The sequence below is a fragment of the Vicugna pacos genome, chromosome X (assembly GCF_048564905.1).
Source record: "Vicugna pacos chromosome X, VicPac4, whole genome shotgun sequence".
NCBI classification, from domain to species: Eukaryota; Metazoa; Chordata; class Mammalia; order Artiodactyla; family Camelidae; genus Vicugna; species Vicugna pacos.
Genome location: NC_133023.1, coordinates 48,300,553 through 48,317,621, shown reverse-complemented (window position 1 = coordinate 48,317,621; position 17,069 = coordinate 48,300,553). Strand labels below are relative to the sequence as shown.

Below are 17,069 nucleotides of genomic sequence, written 5' to 3'. Positions count from 1 at the left end.
GCTCTCAATTGGTCAGTTTCAAGGAGGAGGAGGAAAGAGGGAGGAGCACAGAGAATTTAGAGCAAATTCACTTGAGCCTCATTTTACCCATTGCTTTCAGCCTCTCCACCCTTTCCAGATCCAGGGCTGCCTTGAAGCACCAAGGAGAGATGGACTGGGGCATTTTTTCTTCTCTAAGGGAAGAGCTTATGAGTAGGGATAAAAGCATGAGGCCTAAATGGTCCATATACACATTCTGGGTCATTCTACCTACTGGCTAATGGAGAGTTGATAGTATTATTTGTTTTGTCCAGTGGAGTTTGCTTTCCTAGTGTCATCTCCCTCATCCCCACCTTTCACCACTAGTATGTTAGTTTTTCCATAAGTAGGAGAGTTTTGGGTGGGGACTAGTAAGGTAGCTAGATGTGTGGACTGAACACATTCTTATTTTGTCTCCTAAGCTGATCACTGGAGATTCCATCGTTAGTGCTGAGGCAGTATGGGATCACGTCACCATGGCCAACCGGGAGTTGGCATTTAAGGCTGGCGACGTCATCAAAGTCTTGGATGCTTCCAACAAGGATTGGTGGTGGGGCCAGATCGACGATGAGGAGGGATGGTTTCCTGCCAGCTTTGTGAGGGTGAGTGTCAGCCTTCACTCTCCTCTCCTGTCTCCTTGGCTGCTTGTCCCTGGCTTCTCTCTCACCAGCCCCTTTTCTCCTTCTCATTCCCCTCCTGTTGGCTTCTCACATTTTTTTCTCATGTTTTTGGTCTCCTACCCAGGACCTAGGCTTCCTTTAATCTTCACCCTTCTAATTTTGAGACTTTTTCTTTTTCTCTTGTTTATTTTAACAATCCCTACCTCCCACCTTCTACCTGCTGTGACTGTACAAATCACTTCTCTTTTTGGCCTTGATGGTTTTTTATGGCTCTTTTAACTCTCTATTACTGTGAATTTTTACCTTTCCCATCTCTCTTTTCTGCTTTATTTCTTTTCCTTGACTTTTCTTTTTTTATCCTTTTTAAAAATAAATCTCTTCCCACCCTTCCTATCCCCTCCCCATTCTTCTCTGCTTCCTTTGCCTCCTTTCTCTCAATTAGAGAAGTGTGAACAGCTCTGCATGTTATCTCAGGATGGTCTACAGCTGTTAATGTAAGAGCCTGGGCTCCCTAACCCCTCAGGGACTAGAGTATACTGATTGCAAATCTTACTTATTGCAAGAGAGTCAGGTTGCTGAGATCTAAGATGTGCTGAGGTGGGAAGCAGACAGCCTGACAGGGTTTGCAAGGCTTTGGCCCCTTTGACACTGTGCCATAAAGAACCTGTCTTTTAAAAGAAAGGGCTTTTGGGAAGGGGCTTTTGGGCAGTTTCTGCTTCCTCTGAGTCACCAATTAGCAAAGATACTAATGGGGAAGAACACTGGCCTGGTGTCCCAGCTCTTGGCCTTCCTTAGAGTTATGAGCTAGAATCAGTTATTCGGCAGTTGTGAGCTCTCAGTTTCCCCATCTGCAAATAGTGTTGGCAGTTATTTCATGCCAGGGAATGAAAGAGATTTGTGGCAGTACGGGTACCAAAGCCACATCAGGGTGTCTCAAGACCATCCTTACCCCAGCCTATCATCTTTTTAAAGTTTCTTTTGTAAAATAAGGCTTAAGTCTTGACCTCTAAACAAAAGATCGAAGTGGCTTGGGCCCTTGGAGAATGAAGACCCTCAGGATAAGAATGATGGCAGTGTGACATGAGGAAAGTAGCAGGGCATCTGGAATCAGACAACCTGAGATGCAGTCTCAGCTTTACTATCTCCTAGCTCTATAGCTTTTGGTAATACTTTTATCTTTCCTGAGCCTCACGTCCCCATCTGAAAAATATAGGGATAGCAGACTTTTTATGAAGATTAAATGAGATCACTATGTAAGTGTCTAGCACAGTGCTTGGCACATAGTGGGTAGTTGGGAAATGGTAACTTGCTTTATCATCATCATTATCCTCCTTCTCATCACTACCACCACCTTATTAACTCCAAGAAGGTCTGTGTGTCAAAGCTGGCCATAGTGGTTGAAAGAGGCCTCCCTCCTTAGAAGGCTGCAAACGTAGGAAGCACTGTTATCCAGTTGGAACAATTTAAGTGAGAGCACTGCTCAGAAGCAAGGAAGTGCACAAAGTGGCCTCTCATCCCCTCTATCTTGATAATCTCTTAATGAAATAAATATCCAATCCTGTTTCCTCTACTTTTGTATAGTGTCTTCCATCAGAGTCTCCAAGTGCCATGTGTCCTAACTCAGCTTTACTGGTTGATGAATTGGTCCCAGGGGTAGTTTGAAAGAGCACATCAATAACCATGGGTATTTGGTACTAACATGAGGCCCTTTACACAGACAGCTTGTGTGTCTTGTGCTGACAGCACTCCCTCTTTAAAAGAAAGTTTAAATTGCACCCAGCAACAACATCACCCAAATCCACATGTATTTCCTTTCAGTGAAATGTCGTTTGTATAATAAACAGTAATTCAAGGGATGGGACAAAATGATTGAGGAAGGCAGAATGACTCCAGGAGGCAAATGGCAGAGCCAGGCTTTAGAATATCAATGAACTGGCATTGATGCTCCTATATCCAAGGCCAGGATGAGTGTTCCTCCAAGCACACAGCCCCAGCAGCCATTTGAGTGGGCTGAAGCTGACCTTTGTGAAGATCACTGGCTGGCCCAGGCATGCATAATATAGAATCTAGTCTAGTGGTTCTCAATCCTGGCTGCATAATGAAATAATTCACTTGGGTAGCTTAAAAAACTCATATTAAAACACAGGCTCTAGGCTAGTTAAATCAGAATCTTTGATGTTGAGAATGATTTGGCCTAGACCAGCACAGTCCAATAGAGTATAATGTGAGCCACAAATGCAAACCACAAATGTAATTTAAAATTACCTAGTAGCCACACTAAAAAATGTTAAAAAGATATAGGTGAAATTAATTCAATGTATTTTTCTTAATGCAATATATCTAAAATATTATATAATATCATATGTTATCACTGTAAAATTATTAATAATATATTTTACTAAGTCTCTGAAATCTAGTAAGTGTTCTATGCACATCTCAATTCACACTAGTCACATTTCAAGGGTTCATTAGCCATATGTGGCTAGTTGTTACTGTATCAGCACAAATCTAGACTGAGGAACATGACAGACCAAGAGCATTAATGACAGAGCCTAAGTCATAACTTAGAGCTCCAATATTCTGTCTACTATACCAGTGTTTTTTCTTTGAGAAACTAAGGTAGTATTTCATGTTGCCTCAGATTGTATTCAGAATGAGCATTTATTTGATCATTGTAAACCTTTTTTGCTTGTTTGTTTAAGTAAAGTCGAAGGGTCTTCAGATCTCTAAAGGGGAATACCGTGGAACCTTAGGGGCCAGCTGTTGTGCTGTCGCCAGTAAAAAGAAATGAGTTAGACTGTTGCATATATGATGTGAATATTGGCTCCAAGGCAAACTTTTCAGTTCTCATGAATGAGTATTTGTGTGTAGGTTTACATTCCTGGTAAGATTGTGTGTTGCTCAAGGGTTGGAAGTTATAGAGGCTCTTTTGTAGTAGATATTTCAAAATAGAATCGCTGTCTTCATTCTTCTACATTGATTTTGGTTGAGGGTAGAATGGTATTGTGGAAGCAGTGCCAATTGTATTAGGAAATGGGAGACCTGGGTTCTAATCTTGGCTCTCCTAAACATTTGGCATATGATCATGGGCTTTTACTTTCTCCTTCATCTTTGATGCATTCTCTAGAATCTATTCAAGCTCTAGAGTCTATTCTGACATGTCTAGGTAGGACATAGAGATGAGTCACACTGAACTATTGAATCTTCATTAGCACTGATGTTATTGGTAGGTATATGGGCAATTTCCTGGGATGCTGTGCCTCTATGTTGTAGGATAGTTCCCTGGTTTATCTAGACTCATCCTGAGCTGAGATTCAGTAGCTCCTTAAGAACATTATCCTTAGCTTATTTGGCATATAACATGAAAGTGTAATGGCACAGAAAGACTTTCCTCCTAACGCTATACCAACCAGACAGCTTTGTGGATCATTGGGCTAAATTGGTCACTGACATAGTGGAACATCTCCATTTCCTACCTGGAAGTTTCATTGCTGTATGAACATCCCAGCCCTAGGATGGATAATCCAGAGTGCTTAGTGCTGTTCTGTCCATGCTAGCTCTGCCTGTTGTTCATTAGGTTTAAACCCAATGTGGAATCTGAGAAACTAGTTCTTGCCTTAGTTCTGCTGAATATGCAGCTTGAACAGCTTCCTGTGCATCTCTGAATTTTTTCCTCCTTGTAACATGCAGGCAATTTAGTTTTGTCAAAATCCTTTGTAACCTGACGTATGCTGGATACCTGTAAATAGGAAGTATGATATGATTTTGGCTGCTGTACAAGAAATTGCTGAGTATATGTGTGTTCTATCCAGTCAAATATCTGCCTTTCCTGTTGTTCAGAATTTCATTCTGTATGTAGATACATGTATATATGTGTGTTCTCAGAGTCTTTCCTGTCTGTACTGAGGACATAGCTTACAGGAGCAATGCAGGAGTTGATTTACATTCCCAACAGTTGATCAGGTTAAGTGAATTACAGCTTGCTGAAATCAGTTGCCATATCTAGCTGTTAACACCTTCAGTTGCTTTCCTGGGTTGGTTTCCCATCTGGGAGCTGAGAGCAGACTACTGGGGTATGATTGTGTCTCTAAGTAGAAAATACCACCCCTGTGGTGGGTCTCCTTTTACATGTTGAGCCCTAACTCCAAATCATTCAGGTCCATTTCTTTTATCACTATGTAAAAATAGGCCTTTGTTCTGACTTTGGGCAATGGCCTGGGGACAGCTTGTTACCCACTTGAGGTCAGGCTGTGTACAGAACACATGGCAGAGTGCTACTTTTGGTGGTAGGTGAGGCCTATGTGACAAGGCATGGGTTTGGTCAGAAAGTAAGGAGCCTATTCAGATGCCATCAGCATATATTTTCCTTATTTCTTCAAATTCTAGATTTCTCTGGTATCTGGCCTACCTGGAGGAGGAGGATGAAGGGTGGGCTAATCAGGTCATTACCATCATTCCTTACTGATGTATAGACAAGATGTCACAGAAACAATTTCTCCTGTTCATAGGGAAGTTCCAGAGTGTTAGTTGGCTTTTAATTATATACTATCTCTTTTTGGCTGCACTTAAGGAAAGCTTTTCACCTGTATGTAACACTAGACTCACAGTAAATTTAGGGCTGGAAAGACTCTTCTTGGCCAGGAGCGGTTGACTTTGATGTTTACAGGGCCAGGCAGGTAACTTACATGAGTAAAATAGTCTGAGACTAAGGTACGTGGGAGGCTGTGTTCAACTGGGAAATCTATGCCCCATCTAAAGGGAGCAAAAGTGACTTGGATTGTTCTCATTGGTGGAGTAGTGTATAGGAAGGGAAGGAAGTCAGGTGAACTCGGACCTTCCAGTTTTCTCAAGAAAAACCAGGAATTGGATTTAATGTAAAAATCTCCATATTTTAAAAATGTTGACCAGTAATTCACATTTTTTAAAAGAAACACTGAAGGATAAACAGAACATATGAGTACTCTAAATTGTAACCCTGGTTCCCAGCTTGTGACCACTGGTCAGCCTGATTCCCTCACTAGATAAATCCTGAGGAAACATAGGCCCAGAGAATGGAATTGACTTTATTATTCATCTAGGGAATTGGTAGCAAAGCCAGGACTTGAACCCAGGCTTCTTGAATCTTACTTAAGATAGGTGATTTAAAATCTTTGTCTAGTAAGTACAGTGTTTGGATGCCCTCAGGTATGGTTTCTGTCAATTTATTTTTTCCTATGAATGAGCCATAATTTCCTGTTTGTTTGTATACCTTGTAATTTTTTTGTTGGAAATTGGGCATTTTGAATATTATAGTGTGATAACTCGGGAAATCAGATTCTCCTCCTTCCCCAGGGTTTGCTGTTGTTGATCGTTGAGGGATGCAGTGTCCATTTGTTTAGTGACTTTCTCAAACTATTTATTTATTTATTTTTTGCAAAGACTTCATTCCTTGCCATGTATGGTCATGGAAGTCTCTGTTCCTTTATGGCATTGATCAGCCAATGACCTGACAGATTACTTTTAAATACCTGGAGCCAAAATGAACAAACTACTGTCCCGTTATTTGCAACTTAGCTCTCAGCTTGGGGCATTACTTCAACACTAATCCAGGCTTCCCACTACTCTGCCTTCTTCTTCTTCTCCTCCTCACCTGATTGCATGGAACCTGCAGATCCTCCAGAAGTGCAATTCTACAATCCTCTCAGGCTTTTTCTGAGCATGCCTCTGGTCCAGGGCAAGGGTGTTGCACTCTGACTTCCTCGGTATGCACAGCAGCATATGAGTCTTTGTTCTCCCAAGAAAATTTTTCCTCAGTCTCTTCCTTCCTGTGGTATTGGATCCCTTTGCTACTTGCCCCTTTCACCATCCCTTGCCCTGAGTGGGCATGGGCAGTGTATGTCTTTAAATCTTTCAAAAGAGGCAGTCATAGCCTCTAAAGCCACTCTACCCTAATAGCGTGGGGATAAAAAACAAAGGTCAGTCTCTGTGCCTGTCCCTCAGGGCCAAACAGGTCAAAACCCACAACCACAGTATTTTAAGAACAAGGTCATTAGCCCCCTGGCACCAGCAAGCTGCAGGATGAATGTGGGCCACCTTCCTCAAAGCTGCTGGGAAATAGGAAATGGGAGACAAATGAGGAAAAATACTTTAAAATTCTCTTACCAAATTGTAGCCATGCTTTTCTGCATCAAGGGTCCCCTGTTTGCTGTAAGTTTGGGATTAGATTCCAGAATCCTGAAAAAGCTGGTTCTGTCAGTCTTTGCCAGCTAGGGGTTGTCTCAGTGGAGGGACTGATTCTTTGTGCATCTTAATCTGCCACTTTTAGTGACGTTACCCCGTCTTGACTCTTAATCCGGGCTTTCTGAGCTACAGAACAATCAGGAAAGGGTATGCATGGGTCACTAACAAGACTGTTAACACTTGAGGATCTACCTCCCATTCCAGGGTAATGGCAAAGGTGTTTTGATTTCTTGGGATGAGTTCAGATATGCCAGCCCTTTTGTATCCATTCAGGCATCAAGTGGGCATAGACTTCTAGCCTTAACCATCTACGTAGAAGGTCTTATTTGCAGCCCTAGAGGTGATGCTTTACAGGATCTGTGAACTGAAGATGACATTAGCCGGGAAAATCTCCCTGGATTACAGATAGTTCTCTCCTCCATACTAGAGTTTCAGATGGCATTATTAGCATTCATTTGCATTCAAATTCATCTTAACAGCTTATCCCTGTGTACATGCTTTGGATGATAGTATCCAGTACATCCTTTGGCTAATTGGAGGGGATTTTTTTTTAACATGGAGACACCCAGCTCAGAGATAACCTTAAATCTGGCTGGCACTTGACCCAGGTGATTTCCTCCATATTCAAGTAAGTTGCCTTATAGGTCTCTTTTAGAATCCCCAGAGTGAAAGCAATTTTGAGGGTCATATTGTCTATCCCCCAGCCTCCAGGAATGACTATAACTAACATCCTGGACTTTTGATAACCTGCTGGCATCTGTCAACAAAGCCTAAACTGCTTCTTTGTTTAAAGCTGCTGGCCCTTATGCTGTAGTCTAAGCCAATTTCTTGAAACATGTTGCTTTTTGCACTAGGCAGTTGACATTTAAAAACTGGCACCAGTAGAAGACACTCTGAATTGTTCCCTTCATGATGGAGCTTTCCTTCCAAGGCCTTATTGTTAATCCATAGTGTGAATTGGAGATTTGGTTGGATGCCTGGGTTGAAGACTATGAGGCCCGGGGCCCATTTTTCTCTGTGTAGCTAACCTCTGAGTTCATTTGGAGATCAGCTTGGACCTCCCTAGTACCATGTCTACACTGCCTTGGTGGTCTTGATGACTTGAGGAGAGGAAGACTATGATTGAGTGCTTGGAGGTAAGATTTGTTTCTGAGGCTATTTGGGAAGTATGAAATTTTGGAAAATCATGATAATGGTGTATTTATTTTTTTTTCTTTTTCTGTCACTGTATATATATATATCATTATGAGTCAGGGTAAACTTCTTATCTTTTTCTCCTCATGACTTCTTACTGCTACTGCTATTAATATATCCTTACTAGTACTTACTAAGCCTTGAACAAAAGTGACTGTTCAGCACTTAGCAACAGCTACCTCCTTCAGCCAGTTAGATAAAGGCTGGGGATATCTGGCATCTTGAGAGGCCTCCTCCCAGCAACCTTGTCTTGCTTATTAGAGGGTCATCAGAAAAAATATACTCAGATGCCTGTGGATCTTTTTTTGGCTTTCAGAAGTGAATGTTCTTTGAAGAATCTTGTTGGGGATGCCTTAGTGTTGAATGAGAGAATTGACATTTCTTGCTTTAGTTCTGTTCCCAGATTGGGGTTGATCCCTCATGTTAACTCAGAGCGGCCATTTCTGGAGAATATGAAGGCTGGTTGCCAGTCTCAAGGATATAAGCCACGAGGCAAAGAATATGAGGTCTCAGGCCTTGTGTGCACCATTCCTGTTAGATCCACCCCGCAAGGGAGTCTGATACCTCCTGGCCTAAATACCTAAATGGTAGATACCACTGCTTTTCAGAGATATTTTCTCTTGTACAAGAGGACAAGGACAAAGCAAAATAGGCCAGGACCTTAAGCAGGAAACCAGACTCCACCACTGAGAATGATACTCTCTGAGTATGGTGGGCTGGACTGATCAGTTGAGCATGTCAGTACTTAGGTTAGGGGGCCTAAAACTATCCTCCCCTTTCCTTGACTTGGATTCAAACTCAGATCCAGTGAGATCTGAGTCACAAGCTGACTTTTGTTGAGTCTTTTGCCTTAGAGGAATCAAGGAGTAGGTGGATAATGCTAAGAGGGCAGGAGAGGCATATAAATAGGAAGCTTTGGGCAGAAATGTTCTAGCCTTTTGTGGTTGAGTGGCCCCTCTCTATTGGAAATGTGCCATGAAGGCATATCAAAGATCATTTTGTGTTGAGCAGGGGGCATTCTCTGTGGAGGAATAGGGAATGATGGGGCTCCTTGGGGATAGAGAGATGAAACACCTGACAGATTATCATGCAAGAAGTGCACAGTGAAGGTAGCAAGAGCATTGGGCAGGGACGTAAAAGACCTGAGTTTAAGGGCCAGCTCTGCTACTGATTCTCTGGGTTATGTCAGACAGGCACTTTTTTTTTCCTGGGCCTCAGTGTCTCAACTAACAATTCAGGGGGCTGGACTAGGTGGTTTCTAAAGGCCCTACCTACACCAGTTTGAGCTTCTTCCAAGATTATGTAACCAAGATCACCTGTGTTTACCAGCCTGAATTCAGTCAGAATAGGACATCAAATTGGTTTGTTGGAGCTGCCTTGTGGATAAGGAAGGATTTGGCTTGTCACTGTAGCTGTTGAGTAGAGGGTGGAGGAACCACTGACACATTAATAGGTAACACCCCATCCCCAGATGGTGAGGCTGTTTCTGTGAGGCACCAACCAGTGGGTACTACCAGGGAAGATGACAAGAGGTTGTGTGAAGAAGCAATTCAGCTCAGAAGCTGTGCCCTCCTATCCTTTGAGCAGCCAGACTCTAAGTTAAGAGACAGTTTTCTCTTGATCTCTACAAAGCTACTGATATCAATTGAGTAGGGAGCTTCTAGAGGTGTAACTATCCAGGCCCCCAGGCTCACCTCCTTTTATATGTCCCTCCCACTGTTTCTCTGAAGCTAGGATGCTCTTTATTAGGAGTTGGAGCATTTCATTTTGTAATTACAACTTTACTTTAGGATTCAGACCCCTTAAGAGAAAAGAAGAAAGTGCTGGCTTTAGCCTATTCACACTGAAGTGTAAATGATTAATATCAGACTTTTGCCTGAGAATGGTTTGGAAGGGAGAAGGGACCATGAAAGGATCAAGGAAAGGAAGTAAGCAAAGCAGAAAAAAAATGGATAGAAACACCAAGAAAGGGGAGAACTGCAAGCACACTTACTTAGCACCTCCACTTGCTTGGAGCCAGCTGGTCTTCCAAAGGGACTTCATGCCCCTTAGGAAGTACTTCAAATTCTAGGGGACTCGTCTGAGAGTCAGAAAGAATTGACTTTACACCTTATATCCAGTGCTTGTTAGCAATGTGAGCTTTAGCATAATTTCTTCATATCTTCGAACCTTTTATTTTTCTCACTTGTAAAATGGGGGCAGTGAGCCCTGATTTTTCTCAAATATTTGACCTTGATATTTGAATAGCATGCTATAGTTTGATATGGCACAGTTTGCCCTCTCTCGTATGGAGTTCTGAGGCAGGGCAGAGAGGCATTATCCTGATTATAGCTGAAAACCAGAGCAAAGAGAGACTAATTTCTCTGGTGACCCAAGCCATTTAGAATAGTACCTAAAGTCTGAGCTTCTGGGGATTACAATCCAGTGCCTTCTGCATTCCCTGGGATCACTGTGGGGCTCAAAAGAGCTGGTTCGTGTGAAAGGAGATTAGCAATTCTGAAGTCTGTGAGAGATTAGACTTGCTTTTACCCTGAGAGAGAAGCCTGATGATGGGGTTTGCTTTTTTGAGGAGAGACCACAGGTAAGCCTGAGGATCAGGTCAGTAAAGAAGAAGGCTACTCAGCAAAGGAGTACCCCTGGTACTGTCAGAGCCACCAGGTCATGATAGCTTGGCCCTGTCAGTTCTCTCTTGGCTCTTCTTTGTCCTCCAGTTCCAGTTCCAAGATGGCAGAATTCTTAGATCCCACTTATTGATGGAAAGTTTCTGGACTGGCCTGGGGCCAAAGTACCCCTGACTAAGCCATGAAAGAGCCAGGCTTGTTGGTAATATTGTCTAGGCTGCTAGTCTCCAAGCTTCTTTATGACTGTAAGGGCCAGCCTCTCCCTTACTTGACCCCCTCAGAAGGACCTGGAAACTTCTAAGAGCAGATGCCAGCTGTGAAATCTCCAAGTATACCAAGTTTGGCTTTAGAGTGTACCTACTTCTCTCTTAGCTTCCCTTTTCATACTTGGTCTTACCAATTCTCAGTCATTGAGACAACTTGTTCCCCAGAGCAGTGTATCTGGTCTGGTGAGCTACTGTCCTAAGAGGTACCAAACTCAGGTGTGGGCTGGGTTAGGAGCAGAATATGCCAGAACTAGAGTGAGTACTAAATCTCTGCAAGTCTCAAAGAGCTAGAATTCTAACCCCTGGGCAGCACTTACTGGTTCAAGATGGAATGCCACCCTTAGGTTCTTGCATTGACTGGCTGAACCTAGAACACTCAACAGTCATGAGATGCCATCTAAAGTAGTTATATAATATAGGGACACCTGACCAAACTATTCTCTTCCTTTTGGCCTTTATTATTTTTCCAAGAGCTTTACTTCTAGCATATACTAACTCCATTTCTCTTTCTTGATTGGAGCAGATTGGGCACTATTCCCTGCCTGCCTCCATCTCCAAATGCAACCCTCCAGCTTTGAAACAGAAACAACTAGACATGACAGGCAGGTTCACTCAGCTTAATTTCTGTTTCCTCACATAAGACATTGAACTGACATGTCTTTGGGTGACGTATTAAGGCATAGAGAGGGAGGTTGAAGATAGGATTTTATATAACAGAACATCTAAAGTGGTACATCCAAGGTGCTTTCCCCTTGATCCTTCTATAGGGATGGTGCTGTATTAGCAAAACCAAAGCCTGCCACAATTTCAGGTGACTTCCTTAAAGGCCAAAGGAAGGCCTTTTCTACTTTATAAATGGCCAGTTTTCTTTTTTCACTTTGCTTTCCCCCTTCTTTGCTGGGAGAAGATTTATTTATACAAGGAGAAATCCATTTGAAGTGGTAGAGGCCTGGAGTTCTTTGTTAAAAAATAGTTGAAGAAGACATTTTAGGTATCTGACTTCTCTACCTCTCCTTCTCTTCTACCACCACCACTTCACAACCAACCACCCCATCACCCACCCACTGTCCCCCACCCAGCAGTAGAAAACCTGTATGATTAAATTGCCCCTAAACAGTAAAATAATTTCATCAGCTTTCTTGGCCTTGCTAAATACAAGATAGAAACTAAATAATGACAGGAAAAGGGGCGGGAATGGAGGCTCTGCTGAGTGAGCCCATGGAAGGGAAGAGGAGGGAAGGGATGGAAAAGGAAAGAGGGAAAGAAAGCCTGAAAGTATTTTCATCATCTCACCATTACTACCATCACTTCCAAGTATTTACTGAGCCCCTCCTTACCACCAGACTCTCCACAGTTCTAGCAAAGATCAATTAAAAAGAGTATTTCCCCAGCCTGGAACCCCATTCTCTCGTTACTTTCACTAGCTAAACAGATGTCATAATGGAGAAATCTGTTTTTTTATGATAATTTCTTTCTAATATCTAAGGAATTTATTTAAACCTTTATGAAACCACTTGACATCCTATCTCATGAAAGCCTCCCATCATTAGCACTTCTCATTCCCACTGCAGATAGGAGATGAGGGAACTGAGGCCAAAAGATGGGACATGACCTGCCAAGGGTTCTGTAGCAAGTTAGAGTTGCAGAGCAGAACCAAATCCCTAAACTAGCCCTTCTGGTTGTTAGCTCAGTGTTATTTCTACCACATTGCCTACTAGGAGTGTTTGCTCTGTTTGAAGATGCTTGGAAACAGGATTTTCTTTTATGCAGTATAAACATTCTCCCTGAATCTCACTTGTACTGATAATATGTCTTGTGAACCTTTTACTTGTTCACATGGATCATCAAAGAGAAGCCTTCAGCATCAGTACATTAGTCCAGCTCTTTAGTTGTTTTGATAAATTTATTAAGGTGATAAGGTTATTGACATTGATACTCAGTGGGACTTGGACCTGAAGGCCACTGGTACGTGGAATCATGTCCATATTCAGTTACATATTAGATAAGCATAGCTTACTGTTAAGGGTACACTTAATAATGGTGTTACATATGAGACAGGGCCAGCAATAGCCTGTGAAATTGAAGTACAGTCAGATAAACTTGAATTGAGGCCAGGTCCTAGAAATTCACCTTCCCATGTAGACTGTGATAGGCTAAGGTTGTGGAATGACTGAGGACCCTTCCAGCTGCACATGTTGGGGGAAGGTACAGCATAACAGGGAGAGTGCAGGGTCAGTAGGTAGTATACAGAGTGTAACTTTGTTGTCATGGCAAGTGGTTGGTATTAGTGGGTCCAGCATCGGGTTGTTGGCTATGTTCCAATAAGCAGGTGACCAGGAATTCAGAGGCAGGCAGTGTGCAATGAACTAATAATGGTTTCCTCATCTGTAGAATGAAGTGCTTAGTTATAAATTCATTCATCCAACAGATGATTATTAAGTGACTACAGAGGACATACAGAAGTACTTTAGACCTGGAGCCCATCCTACAAGAATGTGATGATAGATACGAAAACTTATACAGGAGGGAAGTGACTTGCCTAAACTCTGTGACCTTTGTCAAATCCCTTCTCTTTCCTAAGTCTCAGTTTTCTCTCCTAGAAGATGGAGGGGTTGGGCCAGATAAACTCCAAGAACCTTTGTAGTCCACACTTTATATAATTTTTTTAATTGAGGTAAAATACACATAACATAAATTTTATCATTTCAGCCATTTAAAAATGTATAACTCACTGCATTTATGATGTTATACAACCATCAACACTATCTAGTTCTAGAACTTTTTATCACCCCCAAAACCATACCCATTAGCAATCATTCTCCATTCCTCCCTCACCACAGACTCTGGACTCCATAACATTTGTACACAGGTCAGCAGATGAAAGACAGAGGATTGTTAGGAAAGGGAATGTGGTTGAGTAGTTTCATAATAGGAAGGAAGAGGCATATGACTTATGGAGGCATAGGAGAATACCTCACCCTGGAGAGGGACTAGAAGGGGATAGAAATTCAAGGCAGATATTTCAGGAGAACCCTAAACAAGAAGCAGGCCAGATTTGGGACACTGGTACCATTCTACAGTATCAGATAGTGAGTGCAACCCTACTGGTATAGTAGTAAATGGCCTAGTGTAGACAACATAACAGGTCAGACTCCAAAGCCAGGATTTTGCCAGGTCACCACACTGAAGTAGTTTTTCTGAATGTCTATCAAATATCGCAAGCTTTCTAGGAGATGAGTAGCTCAGGTCAGCTAGATTTCAGTATCCTCCCTCAGTGTGGCTTTTATCATGACACTAGAGAGGACAGGGCTTTGTACTTCCCAATGTGGATAGCTTAACTGGAAGCCTTCTGTTTATTTTAACCTAAACAGAAAGCAAATCAAAAATAAAATGCAGAAAAAATAGTGAGCTTCTAAAGTTCCTGGCAGAGTCAATTAATGTCTATACATCTACGCATTACTTGTTTGTTATCCATCTGCCCCTCTCCCCACAATCCAGAGCCCAGGGCCCTGAACACAATAGTTAAGAAATAAATTCTGATTGATTTAAGTTGATACAAGTTTTCCTTTTGTGGCTATTTGACTAATATAAACCTAAATTCTGTCAAGGTCTAAGCATGTGATGGGTCAATGAAAACAAACAAAAGGAGAAGGCTTAGGGATAGAGTAGGGTATAGTTGGTTTCAGAGGCATCTAGGGTTTTTAAATAAAAATTATACTATTAAATATGTATTTGAATACACACATATTGAATGTGTATACTATTCAAAATACTGGAATTATTGAGTAGTATCTACTTTAAATTTTTTAGCATTTAAACTAATTTAACTTTAAATTTTTTAACATTTTTAAAAGATGATTTATTTTTGACAAAAATTCTGTATATTTAAGATGTATATGATATTTTGATATATGTATTAATTGTGAAGTGATGATCACAATCAAACCACTTCACATATCCATCACCTCTTATAACTAACATTTTTTTTTCTGGTAAGAATCCTTGAGATCTACTCTCAGCAAATCTCAAGTATACAATACATTATTATTACCTATTGTCAATGTGCTGTACATTAGTTCTCCAGAACATATTCATCTTATAACTGAAAGTTTGTACCCTTTGCTCAATATCTCCCTTTCTCCCTGGTAGCCATCATTCTGCTTTCTGTTACTATGAGCTTGACTTCTTTTTAGATTATATATATAAGTGAAATCATGTGATATTTCTTGCTATCTGGCTTATTTCACTTAGCTTAAAGTCCTCTAGGTTCATTCATGTTATTGCAAATGGCAGTATTTCCCTTTTTTAAGGCTGAATCTATATCTATATTTCTATCTCACATTTTTTTATCCATTCATCTATCAACTGGCATTTGCATTGCTTCTATATCTTGGTTACTTTGACTAAAACTGTAATGAGCATAGGACTGCAGATTTCTCTTTAAGACAGTGATTTTTATATCCCTTGGAGATATACCCAGAAGTGGGATTGCTGGATTATATAGTAGTACTATTTTAATTTTCTGAGGTACCTCCAATCTGTTTTCCATAATGACTGTGCAAAGTTTCATTCCCACCAGCAGTGCACAAGGGCTCTCTTTTCTTCACATCCTTGCCAACACTTATCTTTTGACTTTTTGACAATAGCTGTCCTAACATGTGTGAGGTGGTATCTCATTGTGATACTGATTTTCATTTCCCTGGTAATTAGTGATGTTGAGCATCTTTTCTTATACTTATTGACCATTTGTATGCCTTCTTTGGAAAAATATCTATTCAGGTCCCATGCCCATTTTTAAATCAGGTTATTTGTGGTTTTGCTATTGACTTGTATTGAATTTCTTACATATGTTAGATTAGTATCACTTATGTTGGATTAATATCCCTTATGAGATATATGATTTGAATTTATTCTACCCCATTCCATAGGTTACCTTTTCATTTTAGTGATTGTTTTCTTTCCTGTACAGAAACTTTTCAGTTTGTTGTATTCCCACTTGTTTATTTGTGCTTTTGTTGCCTGTGTTTTTAGTATCAGTTCTAAAATATTTGCAAGACCAATGTCAAGGAGATTTCCCCCTATGTTTTCATCTAGGATTTTCATGGTTTAGATCTTGTGTTTAAGTATTTAATCTATTTTGGGTTGATTTTTGTATATGATGTAAGATACAAGAGTCCAATTTCATTCTTTCACTTTGCGTATTCAGTTTTCCCAGCACCATTTATTGAAGAGACTATCCTTTCCCTATTGTATATTCTTTGTGCTTTTGTTGAAAATTAGTTGACTGTGTATGCATGGGTTTATTTCTGAACTGTCTGTTCTGTTCCATTAATCTCTGTGTCTGTGTTTTTTTCTCCCCCCCAGTACCATACTGTTTTGATTACTATAGCTTTGTATTATAGTTTAAAGTCAGGATGTGTGATACCTCCAGTTTTTTTCTTCCTACTCAAGATTACTTTAGCTATTTGGGGTCTTTTGTGGTTATATATAGATTTTAGGATTGTCTTTTTGTTTCTGTAAAAAAATGTCATTTGAATTTTGATAGGGATTGCACTGAAATTTCAGATTGCTTTGACTGGGAACTTTAACAAGATTAATTCCTGCAATCCATGAGCAAGCATGAGATATCTTACCATTAATTTGTGCCTTCTTTGATTTCTTTCATCCATGTTTTATAATTTTTATTGTATATATCTTTAGCCTCTGTTAAATTTTTTGATGCTATTGTAAATGGAATTATTTTTTTAATGTCTTTTTCATCTAGGTCATTGTTAGTGTATAAAAATGCATCTAATTTTTATCTGTTGATTTCGTATCCTGCAATTTTACTTAATTCATTTATTAACTTTGATTTTTTTGATATTTTTCATATTGCTATATAGTAATATTTTAATATATTGATATGTTTTGATATTTTTGATAGTGTCTTTAGGGTTTTATGTATATAAGATCATGTCATCTACAGAGACATTTTTACTTCTCCCTTTCCAATTTGGATGCCTTTTATTTCCTTTTCTTTTCCTAATTGCTCTGGCTAGAGCTTCCAGTACTATATTAATAAAAGTGATTAGAGTGGGCACCCTTGTCTTGTTCCTAATCACAGAATAAAAGAGTTCAGATTTTTACCACTG

General features: G+C 40.5%; 1 protein-coding gene across 10 annotated transcripts in view; it reads left to right on the top strand.

Annotated features, from left to right (window-relative positions):
* Positions 1-17,069, top strand: part of ARHGEF9 (Cdc42 guanine nucleotide exchange factor 9) — a 293,132-nt gene that overhangs the window by 178,748 nt on the left and 97,315 nt on the right. For 8 of the 10 annotated variants that reach the window (XM_072956524.1, XM_015251972.3, XM_006219165.4 and 5 more), the window contains one exon: positions 441-620. The exons of the other annotated variants lie outside the window; for them this stretch is intronic. In XM_072956524.1, the coding sequence (XP_072812625.1) occupies positions 441-620 (180 nt within the window). The remainder of the gene's footprint in view (positions 1-440; positions 621-17,069) is intronic. 10 annotated transcript variants of the gene reach the window in all.